This window comes from Tetrao urogallus (assembly GCF_951394365.1).
Source record: "Tetrao urogallus genome assembly, chromosome: 11".
Lineage (NCBI taxonomy): Eukaryota > Metazoa > Chordata > Aves > Galliformes > Phasianidae > Tetrao > Tetrao urogallus.
This window is the reverse complement of record NC_136824.1, coordinates 6,809,790-6,828,612: the sequence shown is the minus strand read 5'-3', so window position 1 is coordinate 6,828,612 and position 18,823 is coordinate 6,809,790. Positions and strand designations below refer to the sequence as shown.

Below are 18,823 nucleotides of genomic sequence, written 5' to 3'. Positions count from 1 at the left end.
ATGATGGTTTACACCTGTCTTCCAAGCAAAATTTCAGCCTCACCTCCGTTCTTTGCTTCAGCAAAACCTAATTCTGTAAGATCTTTACAAGTGTATTTCTTCCCTTGATGAAGTGCTATTAGGTGAGAATTTAAAGGGAGGTCCATGAAAGAGAAAAATAGTGATGACAATGAAGAATCTCTCTGAAATTGTCTTTCTCAAAGGTCCAAATGGTTTCCTAACAGCACAAAAGTGTCTCCTGATTATTTCTGAGCTGAGGCTCAGGGAAATCCTAAGGGTGGGCAGGTGGGAGGATGGCATGGGTGTCATCAAGTAAACATGAGCATTTCTGAAGGATGAGGGGGGATTTGTAAATCCTGAATGAAGGAGATAGGGGGAAGCTAGATAGGAAAGTAGAAATGCTGTGGCCTCTGCCACTCTCCTGCTGATGCTGGAGCAGCCCAGGTAGTGGCTACAAGGGGGGCTCAGGGCTCCAGGTTTCCCCATGCTGAAAGCTTCCATGCATTTCCCATGGTGGTGGAAGCAGTCTCCTGGTCTGCAGGTCCCTGTGGACTCCCCTTACAATCTTCATCAGAATTTTTGTGGCAAGTTTCCAGTAGGGCTTTGCAATTTCCATCCAAACTATCAGACACATCTTCCCACCTTTGCAGTGATTTGTCCCTTCAGGTCTTCCTCTGGTAAAATAAATGGTGCTTCCCCCCCCAGATTTTGTGGATGAGACCTGGGCAGTTGCTGCTTGTGCCCATCTCCAGAGCCAGCAGTGCTCCCTTGCAGGAAGGAGCACTGCTAACACGAGCTTCATGCTGTGTTCCCATGGCAACCCAAGTGTCACGTTCATCATCATCTCATTTATGATAAAAAAAAACCACAGGTCCAATGAAAAAAATCCAGGAGTCCCAGTGGGCTTTGCTGAGGTTGGGTGGTTTTTCACAGAATCACAGAATGACATTGGAAGGGACCTCTGGAGATCATCTAGTCCAACCTCCTTGCTCAAGCAGAGTCCTTTTAGAGCACAATGGAATGAATATCATTTTTTAACCTCATTGCTAGCACCATTCACCTCAGGGCTGCTGAGGAAAGCAGAACTTTGTTCAGTGATGGCACAGAGGTTTTAGCTGTCTGGGATTAAAATGCATTCAGTCAGATACATACAGTTCACGTCTCATCTGTTTTGTCTTATTTTGAAGCAGGGGACATACGATCAACTTACCACAGCTATAGAAGTTACTAAATGATAGTAGAAGAGGTTTCAGTGTCACCTACCCTATTGACATGACCTGGGGATAATGACTGCTATCAGTTATCTTTGCTCAGTGGCACACGATGACTTATTAAATCACAGCAATTTAATAATATGGATGGATTTGGAGTTGTTTTGCGCAAGGCAGAGGAAACCTTAGTGTGCATCAAATCCCCTTGTTGCCCCATGTTGTTCTCTGCTGACGTCTGTGTACCAGAAACCAGACCCATCTGGAGCTCCATCACTTCCACCAGTGGGTAGATGTGGTACTTTTCTAAGTACTTCTGTGTGGTTTAGTGGGCAGAACTGGTGGTAGGTGGACAGTTGGACTAGGTGACCTTAGAGATCTTTTCCAATGCTAATGATTCTATGATTCAATAGTGACAAAGCATTTCCATGCAGGTCAGTACGCGGGAGCTCACCTTTCAACTCTGAGACAAAAGATGCTACAAAAGGGGTTCTGGAGATGCGTTGCTGGCCACTTCTGGAGCTCTCTGCTGTGTTGCTGCTGGAGGCACCAGAAGATTTAAGGCCAGAGGATTCATTTCAATCTCTTTAGAATCAGTTCCTATGATTAGTTGTTTTTACTGTGGAAGAAATGAAATAGGAACCTCCAGCCTGAGGAACAGAGAAAGGGGATCTTTAGAATAGCGCTTAGGAGAGAAGCATCTGCCTGGAAAGTGAGATCACACCTGAGCTTAAGAACAAAAGGAGAACAGAAGTGTGGGAGGAATGGCAGCATTATACAGAGTCCCTCGATAAGGCAGAAATAAATAGCTTTTGCACAACCCAGTGCCTACATCCTCACACTGAAGCATGGATCCAGCACAGTGCAATATTTAGGTGAGCTGCTATCATGAAGTCACACAGCTCAAAGGGATATCTTCCTTGACATATGAAAACCACTTAGGGGTAGAGGATGCCTAAAGAATCTCAAAATGAAAAACATTAGTAAAGTTGCTATTAATCCTCTGTTTCAATCCTCAGTTTTATTTTGATATGATTCAGTTTTCCCTCCCCGAGCAGTTTAGCTGGCCCAGCAGAGCAGTGTTTGAGTCAGATTTATACCTGTATCTAGGGCAAGCACTTTAGCTAAGAGCTTGCTCTGATCTCGAGCAATCTCTTCCTCCTCAAAGACCCGACAGAAACCTCACACAGGCAACCTTTGATGAGAGAGATAAAGAGAATCTGGTTATATGCACTCACATGTGATTTTGTGGAAGAAGAAACTGGGGATTAAGGATGACGAAGGTCAAAGTAGGAGGCTCTGAGGATGCAGTGACATGCCCGACCTCTGCATGGCAGCAGAGTGGGAGTATGCTGAGTTTTGTCCAGTGGACTGAGACCTCAATTTTTCTCCTGGGAATGAGTTTTCTCCTATTGTCTCCAGCTGATCTCCAGCTGTGGCATTATCTTGCTCAAGTATCTTTCAGTATCTACAGGGGGTCTGTAAGAAGGAAGGAGACAGACACTTTATCAGCGTCTGCTCTGGTAGGACAAGAGGACATGGTTTCAAACTAAAAGAGAGAAGATTTAGGCTGGAGATAAGGAAGAAGTCTTTTACAGTGAGGGTAGTGAGGCACTGGCACAGGTTTTCCAGAGAGGTGGTGGCTGCTCCATCCCTGCAGACACTGCAGGTCAGGTTGGATGGGGCCCTGAGCACCTGATCAGCTGTAGGTGTCCCTGTTCAGTGCAGGGGAGTCAGACCAGATGGCCTTTATTGGGCCCCTTCCTACTCAAACAATTCTAGGACTCTGTAAGTCACTGAGCCACTTTTGTGCTCAATTATTGGGAATAAAGAGATGAGCATCCCAGTTGTTTCCATTGCCCACACCACAGCTCTGAACAGAGGAGAAACGAGTTTCAAAGCTTACTATTTCCTTTCTGGACTCATCTAAGCTAGCAATCAGCTGTGGCATACAGATGGAAGTACCTGACGGGCCATTAGGGTTCAGCCTGGTCTCCTGTTAGTCCACTCATAGGTTGGGAAACAGAAAAAAATGCTTTCAAGGTTACACGATGTAAAGAAGTCCATTAGCCTGTAAGGGGCTGGGATGACAAATAAAACAGCTCTGGACAGCCTTAATTAAACACAGCAGCGTGTTCATTCATGCCTTGCTGAGTGGCATTTCTGCAGAGGAGATGAGCTGTTCTGGCAAGGTGAGTACCTGTGTAATCCCTCCTTCTTCCCCTCTGGAGGGGCCGAGGGGGGGTAAGGGCAGCTAATGAGCCAGATGTGCTGCCTGCTTGCTCGCTCCCCTGCCTGGCTGCCCATTTAGAGGCTGCCAGGGAGCTGGAGTGTGCCAGGCAGGTTTTTGTAAGCATGTGGAAATTAACAAATCTCACTCTGAGCTGGAAAGGGCAGATAATTGAGAGAATTAAAATTAAGAAAGAAAAAAAAAAAAAAAAAAAAAAAAAAGAGGGAGAATAAGAAAGAAAGAACAGGGAGAGCCAAAAGGAAATACTTCAAAGGCCCATAGCCTGCAGCCCTCATTAATGACAACAAAAAGAGGATGGCACCCTTACATTTTAATCAAAAGCAATTATTTTTTCAAAAAGGTGTTATTGCTCTGCAGTGCAGTGCTGCAGCCCCTACCCACAGCAGTGCCAGCATGGCCAGCTGGCACCCAAAGTGGGGGTTTCCTTGGCCTCCTGCTTTCTGCACTGCCCTAGAATAGCAGCAGAAGCAAGAGTGAGCAGGTGCTTCAGGAGAAATGCCTCTGGGAAAGAAGATTGAAAGCTACAGGAAACCAGAGGCATTAGAAACATGACTGAAATCTAAATCCCAGCCTTCCCTGGCTGGTCTCTGTACAAACATTGCATGTAGGATGTTAACCTGAAACATAAACCCAGTGAAGCTGTGGGTGCCCCTCGAGGTGCTCAAGGTCAGGTTGGATGGGGCCCTGGGCAACCTGAGCTGGCAGGGACAACCAGCCCATGGCAGAGGGTTGGAACAAGATATTCTTCGAGGTCCCTTTCAGCCCAAACCATTCTATGATTCTGTGGATCACCGGGAGGAGGCAGCACACAGGCAATCACAGGGCCTGGGGCAGAGAGATGAGAGTGGCACCTGTCTGGGCAGATTCAAGTGGAGAGTCCAAATTGCAGTTATGTAGAGTGATGTGGGTATACAACCATGTACATAGGTGTGACAGGCTAGAGAGGGTAAGTGAGGCCTCCTCAAAAGCCTAAGAAAGATGTTTTTCTTCAATTTCTTCCCTCCCTTCCATGAAAATTCTTTGTCTCCACCAGTGAGGCAGGAACAAATGCCCACAAATGTCAGTGAGGCAAGGGATCTCCATAAGAAAATGGATATGAGACTAAACCAAGGCTTCTGCTATGATATGTCATATATGTTGGACTGTTCGTTCCTCAGGACATCTTTGTGAAGGAAAGGGTTAAAAAAAAAAACACCACCTGAGCAACACAACATCTGTGTGTGGAAGATCAGAACTGGGCTCAGTGGTCACACAGGGAAGAATCCATCCTCAGGAAACGTCATGAAATTGTTTCAATTAGTGTAAGAGAAGACACAGCAGGTGAAGAGGGTTTACAAAGTCAAACTTTCAATTAAAATAATAATAATAATTAAAAAAAAAAACACAGATAGGAGAAACACTTACGAAACACTGACTTATTTACCCAAAGGAAGCAAAAGTAAGTGCATTTAGCTGTAGTTGGAAGCTGAAAGTTTACATGGGCTTTTCAAGACAGCACCACATGCAGCAAAAGCCTATGACTGAAATTTTCATAAAGGCACACAAAAAAAGATGAAGGCCAGATACAGTTGCGTCTGGATTCAGTCTTTCAACATATCAGCCTATGTTTACGGAGCAAGGCAATGAGGAGTCGTCATATTTAGGCAGTGGAGTCGTAACCTGGTGTAAAAAAAAATTGTTGAGGAAAAAAATAGTTGAGAACCCTGCCAAAACGAGGCGTGTTCCTGGGGTGGAAAGATGCAGAAAACAGCTTGCAAAAAGAGAAATCCAATTTCTAATGCATATTAGAAACTCTTAGGGTATTTTACTTAAAAACAACCAAGACAGTATGCCACTAACAAGCCTAAGACAGAACAACAGGGGATATTTTGCATGTATTGTCTACATAGACTGTTGGGGATTTTCAAAGGCATATATACTGATTTTTGATAAAACCTGCAGCATTACTACAGTGCAAGCACTTTCCATAAACAAAACTCTTAGATTATTGCTATTGTATGTGATAAGGAAAAGCCAGCTCCCTGAAAACATCCCTTCTTGCTCCAAAATTTCAGTTCCCACTGAGAAGAAAGAGACATTCTAACACAGCGTGAAGTCAGAGAGAGGTGAGCGCCGTATTTCCTCCAGCTTGATAGTGAGGGAAGCAGAACTACCAGCTTCTATAGATTATTCACTTGCACCCCCAAATCCCATTTTTCTAAGTGCCTGTGAAGTTTATTAGGGCGGTGAGGCACAGCTGCTCAGAGCTGTGTGGCCCATCCCTGCAGGTGCTCAAGGCCAGCTTGGATGGGGTCCTGGGCAGCTTGAGCTGGTAGGGGGCACCCAGCTCATGGCAGGGGTTGCAGCTCAGTCCCTTTCAACCCAAGCCATTCTATGATTCCATGATTCTATAATCCTTGATCCACATCAGCACTGAGCTGGAAAATACCAAAAGTGTGCCGTGTGCAGGCACACACACAGACAGTGCATTCTGCAGTTGTTTGCGGTCGCCAAATATCCAGGAGTTTGGCAAAACACGTCAGCACACAACTCACATGCGATTTGCTCTCTGAGATCAACCTGTTTCATTTAACTCATCATCTTTCTACAGTGACAACACTTGATGAAGGAATACAGTGCCTGAAAACCATTCTTTCCAGCTCTAACAAGTGGCCTCTTGTTGCAAACTTGGCTTCTCTGACATCCGCGGGCTATCAGAGCTACAGCACACTACATCAGGGCTGCATGCCTTGGACAATGTGCCAAGGTGGCTGCGCAGTGCTGCAGAGGACAAGAAGCTCTTTGTGAACCTCTTTTTTTAACATTAGCATTTAACTAAGCCACACCTCTGAGCTATGTAAGGTTTGCTCACAGCTAGCTGCACGGGGAGAATTCAGCAACCTTCGGGACATTAAGAGATCCAAAGTCTCTTTGTGGGAGGGGGCAGAGGACATTTCCCCATTTTTGACCCCCAATTACTTTCTCACCCACCAGAAAGGACTGTGTTGGCTGGTGCCTCTGACAATTACCAGGGCATGAGTGGTGTCAATTCCAGCAGGGACAGATGGGAGCAAGCATCCTGATGTGCCACAGTCTCACTCTCCATCTCAGTCCATTTCTGATGCTGAGAGTTTCCCATCAATGGTGTGGAGTTGCCAAGCAACATTTGTTGTGTCCCTCGATGGGCCACTGCATACCGTGCCGTGGCAGCTCTGACTTTGAAGAAAAGGGTTTGTTGTGAAGTGCAAAATAACTTTCCCACTCTCTTCTTCTCTGCTCTCTTCTTACTTGATGAGGTGAAAAATGAATCATTCTGAATATGACAGATCAAATCCTGGATTCGGTCGCTCTGGGGTAAATCTTGTTCAAAATTGTCTCTGGGGAATAAATTCACTGCTAGATGCCAAGGACTGGAGCTGCATACCTGGCACACACATCCAGAATACAGCGAATGTTCCCGCACCATACGCATTAGAGAAAGCAGCTAGGACTGGTCAAATCACAGTCAAAATTATTGGCAAATAATTTATTCAGCTATAGTCACAAAAGTATTCATCTTATCCATTATTCTCAAACATGACTCAACCAATTCCTGGAAATATCGCAGCTAAAGCCTCTCGTTCTGAGCTGTGAACCCTAAGATTTAAATTCTCACTTAATTCCACAGCTCTTTCTCCCCTTGTTATTATGTTCAGCAGTGTGCTGCTGCTGTTCCTGTGCCAATGATACAAGGTTATAAGACTTAGACAGTTCAAAATGTTCTCTCTGCATCAGTAAAGCTAAAAAGTACAGAGCAGCTCTTACAACCATGAGCAGGCAGGCCATCTGGCACAGCAGCTCTACCATGCACTCCCTGCTCTAAGGCTCTTGGCATCTACCTGAGTGCCAGCCGCCAGCGAGTGCATGCTTCGACCACAGCTTTGTCTGGGATGGTGCCCCTCAAATCACCAGCATTTAGGGTTTTTGGATGTGGAGGAGTGGGACTGGATGAGCAAAGGATGGGGTAACTGAGCTGGGTGAGGGGAGCTTTGGTGCGGACTCCTACATGGGAGAGGTGGAGGTGAGACTGATACTTATTGAGGTGTGTTGACATAAACAGTGGTGAACAGTGAACTGAGCTTCAATAGAATGCTTTTGGCTTTTCTAAAAATATATAAATAATGTGTTATTTCATCACAGAATCACAGAATCATTAAGACTGGAAGACCATGCCCACTGACCGGGTCCCTCAGTGCCACATCCACCCTTTTCTTGAAGACCTCCAGGGATGTTTTGGTTCACAGTATACTCACAGCTGCTTAAGCAAAACAATACCATGCAGGTGTTGTTGTGGGATATCTTCTTGGGGTGGCTTCACTAAGAATTTCATGAGGAAAAGAACTATCTCAGCAAAAGACTATTTTCACATATCTTAGACAACTGTTTTAGCAGGCATGTAGACCTTCTATGTCTCTCTCTACATCTTCTCTACTCACAGAGTAATTTGGCCTAACTTCTAGAATAGTAAAGTGATGATGAGCCCTAGCCTTCATGAGTTATTTATCAGGTATTATGCATTTATCTTACACATATTTCATATAAACTATACTTCCTTGGCTCCTTATGGAAATGTTATGTGAGACAGTATTGAAAGCTTTCCTGAAGCAAAGGCATATGTTACTCCTGCCTTATCCTCTAAGCCAATTAGCCAATAAAAGAACAAAATTAGATCAGCTTGACAAATCCATGTTGATTGTCTTTTGCCACCTTCTTATCCTATAGCTGCTAATTAATTGATTGTTTCATAATTTGTTGAGATTTCTCTGCAGGCACTCCACTTAGCTGGCTCTTTCTTTTTCCATCTTCACAAACAAATACCCTATTTGCCCTTCTCCAGTCTGCAGAATCCTTTTAATATGAGAGAAGCTTCTGAAGTCCATTCTTAAACATTCAAAGACTGCTCTCCTTGGGCAGTCTGAAGGGGAATTCCCTCAGGTCCAGCTGTTTGAATTCACTTACTCAGGGCCAGGTTGGATGGGGTCCTGGGCAGCCTGAGCTGGTGTGGGCAACCAGCAGGGGGTTGAAGCTGGATGGGTTTTAAGGTCCCTTCCAACCTAAGATATTTTATGTTTCTACAATTCCATGATTCTAATACCAATGTTTTGGAGATAAACAGAGTTAAAAATACAATGACTATTCCAACTCTCTGTATGCGCTCTCCTCCTGTGGTACATAATGCATGCTTTCATTCCTCGTAGCATATTTATAGGATTTCTTTTTCTTCTCTTGTGTATCCCTAACCATCACTAACACATTCTGTGCGAGGACCTTTCTGATTTCATCCTTCATCTTACATGCTTTGGTACCAGTCTGTTCTCATTTTGAGTCATATGCTATTGCTTCAATTTTTTTAACAATCCTTTTTTTCATTTTTAAAACAATAATGAATTTCTCACACACACTTTGTGTTTCACTTTTCTTCTATTCTTCCCCTTGCCCTAGGAGATCTTGTCATTCTAACTTTGCTCTAATCTCTAAGTCAGTGCTTGCTGGCCTGTATTCCTCTTTTCTTGACCCAAGCTATCAATTCCCTGATGCTTCACAGCCAATTAATCCTTCTTCTGTTGTTCCTACCTTCTCTTTTCCACGTGTCTGGGAAACTGATCAAGTCATATCTTGGAGTATGCACTAAGGCTTCATATTCTTCCTGTTCGGCCCTTACACTCCTAGTACTTGGGGTCTTTTCAGATGTTTACCAGTCTGCTCCATTATCCTTCCAAGCCTCTCTTTTTCGCCTCTATTAAATTTTCCATTTTATCAGCTCCCTAAATAGCACTCTGATTGATTCTTGGAAGACCACTGTTTAGTCAAATAATACAAAGGATTTCTGTCAGCACCGTTCATGCTTTCATCATGGAGATTTGCCTGGTCCACCTGTGCCACCTTCCACAAAGACTAAAGGAAAGCTAGTTGCCCCTAGAAAGGAATTACCAAAGATCCCAGCAATGGGCAGCATTTCTTTCTTTCACTGACTGCAGATATATGATGGAAGCAAGAATTATTCCCTCCCATCTGCCTTCTTTAAGGATCTGAAATTGTGCTGTAAATATTTGTGATTTAAACCTCCTTGTCGACCTTTTCCCTGCAAATAAATATTAATACTTCCATGGATGTAGAAACAAGCACAGAAAGCTAAATATATATATATATATTTAATTATTTTATTTTTTTTTAATTAAAATGTTGTGGCAAAACCAGGAAATCTTTGCAGATCTGTGCATGAGCATGCACTGTAAACATGGAAAGCATACACTGGAAACCATCCAGACAAAGCCATCAGTCAGGCATTTAGGAGCAAGGGAGGCAAGAAACAGGGCTCTGATTGCAATTGCATCAGCTGGCTAGGAGCTGGTGTCCAGAGGTCCATTAGCCAAAGGTAGTGTTTGTTTATTGGGACTGGCATTATTGCCAGGGTATCCAGTGGATGATTGTTTGCAGTAATTGATTTGTCTTTCCCTCTTGCTCACCCTGAATGAGCTACAAGCTGCCTAATCGAAGGCTAAAAAACTCAATGCCAAAACAGCTGCCTCACCATCTTGCTGCAGATCTTGCTAGAATGATGGCCGGGCCCTTTTCTCTACCTTCTCCTTTCTTTCTCACTCCCTCCTGTTCACCTCATTCATTTCCCTTCTTTCCATTTTTCTTTAAGTGCAATAAAAGAAGCAGAACAAAGAAAAGGCAAGGAAAGTAGCCACAAAATGCTGCATCAACAATAAAACATGTTGGATCTTCCAGAATATGTCTCAGGATGTGAGTCCCTAGAGAGGAAACCTAAGGCCAGAAATGATACAGGCTTAACCATCATGAAAAGCACTCACAAAACACAGCACTGAACACACAATGCAGTGCTGAGGATACAGACTTGGCTGCCATTTATGGAGTGGGGAATACAGTGGCAGATTTATTCTACAGTAGAGAGGGCTGTTTCTTGGTACTGTTAATACTGACACATTATCTGGGGACGGAAGAAGATACACAAATGGGAACAATTCTCCCATTTCTCTGCCTGTCTTTCCCCCACATGCCCCCTACTCCCATCTCTCTCTGTTCTCATCATCCCTCCCCCTTCACTGAGTCCCCTTCTTCCTCTCCAATTTATATCTTCTTCCTTCTTTACCCTTCTCTTTCATCTTTTCCTGATGTGATTACAAATACAGACTTTTTAGCACTCCAATCTTTTGCATGTTATCTCCAGCTGGAGACTTGTGGCCAGCCCTCAGCCTGAAAAACCACAGGACACTTCACAAACACACAGGGTTAAATCCTACTCTCTCTAAAACAGCTGTGAAAGCTTCCATGGTGTGAGGACCAGGTGATGGGACAGGATAGGTTGATAACAACCTGCAAAGAGAGACTTTTAAAATTACCCAGCACTCTTTGAAGAGGAACAGTCTAATGAACCATCACTATACGTCGATAAAGTGGAAAGCAGTGATGGCAACTACCACCGCACTCCTGCACAGAATAATTCCAGCTGCCTCATCAATTGGCAACTTGATGCTGAAATCCCTGTAGTATAAACATGTGGGCAGCTTTACATCTCTATTTCTTGCCCCTCACCCTACACACCTACCATGTCACTCGTGCCTTGCTGTATTTGCTATGAGGAACCAACACCGTGCTCCGGTTTCGCATCAGAACTGAGGCTGGGAGCCAAGGCTAAGCGACTCAGTCAGCAACACATAGGAGATCTGTGGGAGAACAAAGGATACATTTTAAGTGTCCTTAGTTGGATGCCAAGCAGTCGCCCACTTGTGCTTTCTGTCTCCCAGTGATGGATGGAGTGGATCACCTCTGAGGACAGATAAGGCAGGAGATAGCGCTATCGCCGGCACCTCTGCTTTTTGGCAGGAGGAGAAAAACGGTGAGGAGTGGGGCTTTTTTTTTTTTTTCCCCTCCCTAATCTGCTCCCTCCTTGCCTCAAGAACAACCCTGTGCACAGTTGTGTAATATTATCATCACTGTTATTTTCCAGAGTGCTGTAAAACCAGGGAATAGAGCACTCTGACAGCCTCATAACAAACAGCAGATAAAACTAATTAGATTTTGTTCTTCCTTCACTTTGCTGACTTGATTCTTTTTTATTTTTATTGTTTAATTATTTATTTTTAGCCCAGAGGCTTACGCACACGTGTATTCTGCCAGGCTCTGGCAAGGCATCCTTCGCATCACCTCCGATAGGAAACGGCGCAAGGCTGAAACAGAGGCAGCAGTGTGAGCACGGCTCCGGCCGCATCTCTTACCCATGTCATGTCACCCACGGCGAGGGGAGGAAGGAGAGCATGGCTATTCAGAGCCGCTAAGAGAGTCAGTGAGACAAAAGGCATCAGTAAAAAAAGTTAATGTGTCTGGCGGGAGCCCAGGACGGCTTCTGCGGTGCGGACTATCTGAATGCTGTCTCTGCTGGCCATTACGGAAATATTTGGCTCGCGTCTCAACCTGACAGCCTTGCTGACTCTTGAGGAATGTCAATGGTAGGGAGCAGGGAGACGTCCCTCTCCTCCCTCCCCTTCTCCATCGCTGTTTCCAAGTACTTTGGGATTAGCTAGTGATGGCAAGAAAAGGCAGTGGCCTCGTTGCTCAGCACTTAGAGGGCTGAAGTGAGGTGACGTGCCTTAGCATAGGGGACAACAGCTCCATTCACTAGGGAAATACCAAATCAGAATTACAAGTGTGCAAGAATAAACAAGGCTGGAGTTAATCTAAAGTTGTTTTACACTCTGTTTTATTAAAGTCAATGCACTTCCGTTCCTCTGTGCGGAGCCTAATTCTGCCTAATTACCATAACTCAGGGAGAATTTTAATAACAGAGCGAGTGGCATGCAGTGGAGGTTCTCTCCTGACCTCTAGAGGTCTATCAAAAGAAGAAGAGCATCTGCTTCCCATAGAGGTTCTTGGAAGAGACAACGCCATCCACCAAACTGTTTCTGCTGGAAGTTTCCAGGTTCCATTCCCTGACAGTTGGTCACCCAACCCTCCTCCCTCTGGATGTTCTTGACTCCCAATTCTTCAGTAGCACAGTGGGTACCCATGGGTTGGGGGTTCACCTGCCCACCACCTCCTGCAGTGCCCTCACCCCTTGCTGAGAAGTTGTTTGGCACAACAAGGAATTTGTCAGGGAGAAGCCTGGGCCAGGTGTTTCCTATAACACAGCAGCACAATACCTAAAATACCGGTGTCGCAGGAAGAGAAACACTGATTTATTTTTCTTTTCAGTAAGATGCACCAGTGGCAAACATCAGGGAGCACTGTTCCACTATTGCTGTGGAAGGGTGTTGGTACAGAACGTAGTGTGGGAGGTAAGAGCAGCTCTAGATGTACATAGGTTGCTCCAAAAGTAATGCTGACTTTTTATATCCATGGAAGCTACAACAGATGCAAAGAGTACAACATCTATCTGCACATTCGCAGCTACAAAATACCGCTTTCAGCATAGCTACCACCATTGGCTATGCATTTTCTCAGTGGAGATGACCCAGTGTCACTGCCACCACTGCTGAAACACACATCCCACTGCCTCACTGTGCTCACATCCACTCATTGGTCTCCATAAACATTCAGCAAGCGTCAGTGCCAATGGGTGCTACTTTTTCCCCATGCAGGAATTCAGTTCCACCCCTTTGCTTCATATGCACCTCTATGTCAGACACCTTCTGTCAGACTGCCCCTCTGCTGCCATCTGTCACAGCAACAAAATGTAATGGAATATTGCTGGAAAGGTTCAACCTATGCTGCCATACCATCATTATCAGCCTCTGGCATTGTGGATCAAACTAATAGAAATAGGAAGTATTATTTTCAGAGTAGCCCTCATATATATATGCACATCTACAGATGTATATGCCCAGTAGTGCTTTTTGCCCAGTGTCCTGGGGCCACATAGAATACTGAAGATCTTACATCACGGCCTGTGTACGCTGCAGACTGGATTCAGCACAGTGTGAGTGTTTTGTCATGCATATGAATGTTGGAATTTGAAGTTAGCTATGCACACATATCATTTTTTAATAATAAGCTTTTAAGCAACGTTATACAAACTATTATAATGGGAACACCTGTTTTACCTCATTGGTGTCCATTCCTGTGAGCCATCCTTTTATGAAAATTCAGTATTGTATGCAACAAGCTGCACGCTAAGGCAAGCAGAACATGATATCTGTACAGAGAACACTATAGCTAATGAATTAGCTCAGTCTATGAAGCTCAGCTTCTGAGGACCCAAGCTGCCTGTCTTTTGACCACTGTCATAAAAAGAGAGGTAGAAACACAGAGAACTGTTATGCAGTGTTGCAGGCTTTAGAACACCTGCATACCGAAACTCCAGCAGCACAGGAAGAAATAGTTTCTCCAAGGAGCTGGCTCCTGATGGAAATGTATGTTCAGGCAGTCTGGGGAAGGGGATCAGAAATGCATCAGAAGAAAAAACTCAGTTGGCACCAACAGCTCTATCCACAAACAGCATAAAGATGAGAGGATTACAGGGTGCTTTTAATCACACATCAGTAATAACAGTAATCACCAGTACTGGGGGTCTTACAGTCTGTAGTACTACAACACACTGTATGTTTGTCCTCCTTGAGCCTTATAAAGAGAGCAGCGACAGAGCTGGGAGCCTCTTGCACAGTGCAATTACCTCCATCTGGGTTCAAGGCAATTCCCCATGTGCAGCAGCAGAGTGTTAGACATGTGAGAAATACAGGCAGTATGAGGAGAGAGGTGATGTGATGTAGGCTTTGTGCTTTACCGATCTCAGGCATGCATTTGTGTTCTTGGTCTGTGTTGGAGCTCAAGAAGCTGCATCTCCATTGCTTTGGACATCTGTGTGAAAGCACAGTGAATTCTAACGCTGGTGGAATTAGGCTTGCAAAGACATTGCTATGTTACTTATTCTGTAAGAGAGCACTTTATAAAATCAAGATCTGTTTTTGCAGGCAATTTTACGAGAAATCTCTTTCTTTCTTTTTGTTTTTTTTTTTTTTCCATTTGGAGATAAAATAAGTTGTTCCCTTATGGGAATTGCCAGAAGAATGCATCCTATATATAACCTACCATTAATGTCTTCTGTTATATTGCTATCCGGCACAATGGGGTCCTGTTCCATGAGTTAGGTTTCCTTAGTGGTATCATATTAAAACTAACAAAGAATAATCAGTCACTGGACTGATTCTTGGGCTAAATTCACCCTTGGATATTGCCACCATCACTAATCCAATTGACATAATTTTGGAGGACCGTAGCTACCTCAAGAGAACACGTTTTTCTCCTTGAAATGCTTCCAGCCTCTCTCACTCCCAATAGCAGCCTTAAACATTATCTGTATTCCCTTAGTGCATCCTGCTGGAAGGATGTCTCACAGAGAATCATAGAGAAAGTATCATTCCAGAGTTCGTGAAACAAATTCTTCCACTTGGGCCCATCAGTTCAAGGATGAAGTGGCTCAAATGAGATTATGCTGGACTAGTTCATTCTAGTGAAGCAAAGATGTAAATTTAGCCCAGGTTTCCAGAGGACTGCTCTATATGGTGGTGCTTTCCTTACTCTGGCACATTGGGTTTCACATGCTGTTGCTGAGATACAACCAGTTCAGGAGCATGCACAGCCTGACCCAAACTGCTGGAAACATGGTCAAAATCCTGATCAGACAGAACTCAGATGCATGTTCCACAGCTCAAGAGAAATGAATGGTAACAGAGAGCTGTCGCCAAAGGCCTCACAAACTGCCACAATTCTGATATCTGTGGGCAAAGGCTGCTGTCCATAATAAAAGCCTAAGCCAGGAAAAAGGATGTTCCTTCAAAAGTCAGAAAACCATTCCTCATATCAATCTATATGAATCCACACACTAGAGGCAGCCATGGGATGAGGATTCTGCTTAGGAAAGGATGATGTCCTCTTACAGTACCACTGGGGCCAGTGGCTCCTCATCTCTGCCTTGTTATGAAGACATCTCTGCCTCAAGGAGACATTCTCAGTACATACATGTATACAGATCACACAAACATAAAGACAACTGTCAATGCAGAACTGGAGCAAGACATCTGGGAGGGATGCTGAAGCTGGCAAACAGACAAACATGAGCAGTAGCCTGAAAGTCAAAGTCTTGCTCATGCAGGGCTGCTCTCAAACCCACTGTACGCTCCAAGCGGCGCAGAACTCAGAGGAAGAGCCGTGTTGCTGGATGCTGGCTGGTTGGAAATGTAAAGCCCCCTGAGAGCTTTGGAGCTGCATGTCTGTCCTGTTGTCTCTCCCTCATCTTCTGCCTGTACTTCTACCCACGAGAGGCACTCCTGGATCTCTTGGTCTAGCTCTGAGAAGTCCCCTTCGCCATCAGAGCAACTGTCAGTGTTATAATCGATTTCTTCCGCACAAGGAGGTTCATCTTCAATCTCCAGGCTGCTGTTGCTGTACCTTCTGCAGAAAAAAAATCACAAGAGAGACTGGATGTCATCAAAGGAGGGTGTGTTATCTAATGGTAAAAGCAAGGAACAAGGAAATCCATTTCCTGGGCTCAGTCTTGGGTCTGTTAATGAAGCATGAATTGGCACTGAGCATGATCCTGTATGTCTTTGTGTCTGTTTCATCAGCTGTAAAATGAAGAGTGATATTTACCTACCCCAAAGGAGAAACACATTAATATTGTTATTATTCCTGCTATTGTTAATGTAAAGTGCTTTATACACACACAACACTGTTCTTGCCTTGAGGCACTTAAAAGGTTAAGGATGCTGAAATGTAATAGAGGAGGTATCCAGTTTCCACAAGGTTTCTGGTTTAATAATCATCCACTTCATTGTAGATCCATTGGTAGTGTATGACCTAATTAATCCAGGTGGTTGACATGCTTTGGTGTCTTTGCCTCCTGTTCTGTGCAAGCTCAGAGCACTGTTAACAAGAAGAAGCACAAACAGAAAAGCGGAGACTTCTAGGGACTTCCAGAGTTGGGCAGAAACACCAAAAGTGCTTGTGCTACAGCCAGCATGGTGTCACCAAGGGCACCAAGATTGTGCCTGTCCAACCTAGTGGTGACCTTCTATGATGGAGTGATGGCATCAGTGGGTAAAGGCCCCAACACAAAAAGATGTGGAACTGGTGGAGCAGGTCCAGAGGAGGACACATCAGCAGGCTGGAATACCTCTCCTATGGTTTGACCATGACAGGACAAGTAGGAATTGCTTTAAACTAAGAGAGTGAAGATTTAGATTAGATTTTAGGCAGAAAGTCTTCATTCAGAGGGCGGTGAGGCCCTGGCACAGCTGCCCAGAGCTGTGGGTGCCCCATCCCTGGAGGTGCCCAAGGCCAGGTTGGATGAGGCTCTGGGCAGCCTGAGCTGGTGGGGTGACCAAGCCCATGGCAGGGGGTTGGAACTCAGTGATCTTTAAGGTTTCTCCCAACCCAAGCCATTCTATGACTCCATGTGTTTTGGAAGGAATATGAAAAAGCTCTGCCAGCACAACTTACTGAAGAAGGGCCAAAATCAGAAGCAAGTCAGAATAGCTGAGGACAGACTCTGAATTGATGCCACAGGTCCTTTGGCTCTCAGAAGGGTAGGTTACATTGCCACAGCCTCCTGCCATTTACTTACAGGAGTGGTTGTAGGCTTTATTTACACATTCACTTTCAATACATTTTCTATTAAGTTAGTCTAATGCAATATTTATGACAAAATTGTAACCACTAGACTAGGTGGCTCTAGGGCATGAGCTCTTTTTGTGTAGTTCCGTTTTGGCCCTCAGTCCATGAGGGCAGCTGGGTAATATTTTGAGACCAGAAAGAAGCCTGTGGTTTCAATGCTGCCTAGGTCAGAGTCTGGATGAATCAGGGGGACAGATACAGTGTTTTTCACCTCCAGGTCAGTGTTTTCAATCAGACTCAAAGCAGAGAATGTATTGCTTTGGGGGACTGGGAAAGGAATAATAATCTTCCGCCACTGGGCCAGAGTTTCTAATTTGTCCCAAGTTGGGAAGAATGAATGGCTTGGCAGATGGAGTATATACAGATTTAATGTGTGGTCTGCTCATTTACATGTCAGTAACCGGAATAATCTTCCAGCTCTCAGCTGTTTCACAGCAGTGCCAGCATCTGAGGTTTCAGAACATACCAAAGGTGTAAAGTATTTCTCTTGGATGTATTGATCTCTTCCCCCTCTTCTCTGCAGTCCAAAAAAAGCATAACCTCTTCCTACCTCTGAGTATCCAGATCTTAACTGTACACAGACTATCTGCAATCAGAACCATGCAGCGTCAACCCAATTCTTCTCTGGCTGATCTCTAGCTTAGTTTACTTCAAAGGCAGGATATAAAGGATTCTCTGAAAGCTTAATAGAGCTGTATAGCTTAAAAATAAATAAATGAATAATTATGCACTTTTTCAGTTTTTGGCTCCACTTCAGTCTGCCCAGAAATCTAGGTCAGGAAGAACTCACACTAAAACTGAGTATGTAACATGAAACAAAACAAAACAAACCAGGACAACAATCCTCTCAGCGCAAACAGGAACAAGCAGTGGTCTCAGTATACTGAGTCTGACCAGTGGTTTTGATTTTTCCCTTCTTATTTTTTTCAGACGTAAGCATGGCATGAATTACCACAATACAAAGTACCTATGATAATGTTCAAAGCTGTGTAAACTCTGGGGAACTCAATTTTTCATTTTTAAGCTTTCGATGCTTTGCAATCAAAAAGGTCCTGAGCGTATCTGCTTTCAGTACCGTGCTTGTATGTTTGGAAGGAGCTGCTGATGCCACTGAGACAGAGCGTAGCTGCCGCCCAGCTCCGTGCTATTGTACAGATGGAACAACAGTTCAGTTTTCAATCTAAGAACTGAATGTCACACATTTGCATTAAAAGGATAACAGTTTAAAAAAAAAAGCCCTATTATTACTGAAATCTGGGAACCCCATTAACAGAGGACCTTCGGCATTTAGTTGATAGCGTAAAATGATTTTAGGAGTGGATTTCTGTCTAAAAGAGGAAGAGAGCACAAACACACTTTACTGTGACGGGGAAATTGGGAAGTCAAAAATCAGAAGATGAAAGAGAAAACCACGGCAAACATGCATTGCCTTACACTGAAGACTAAACAGACAGTCCTTAGAAAGTACGTATGCATAAAACCTTTGCAAAAGACTTCAAAAACTCTCCCTTCCAAGATGCCTCCTGCCATGCTGATTACCTACACGGAACACAAAAAAACTCAGACAGTTCAGTACTTGCACATGTACACTCAGAGAGAGGTTCCCCATGTGGGAGCATGTGGCCAGACAATTTAGAGGCCATGAAAGAAGGATTTCTTGCTCTGCAAGTTGCTTATCTGTTGTGACAGTGAATGAGCAAGCCAATTAACAAGG

The 18,823-nt window shown here is 44.3% G+C and overlaps 1 protein-coding gene across 1 annotated transcript in view; it reads right to left on the bottom strand.

Annotated features, from left to right (window-relative positions):
• Positions 1 to 15,581: 15,581 nt before the first annotated feature.
• Positions 15,582 to 18,823, bottom strand: part of AGBL1 (AGBL carboxypeptidase 1) — a gene marked incomplete at both ends in the record, with an annotated part of 267,987 nt that continues 264,745 nt past the window's right edge. The window contains one exon of the mRNA XM_079540867.1: positions 15,582 to 15,888. Within this exon, the coding sequence (XP_079396993.1) occupies positions 15,582 to 15,888 (307 nt within the window). The remainder of the gene's footprint in view (positions 15,889 to 18,823) is intronic.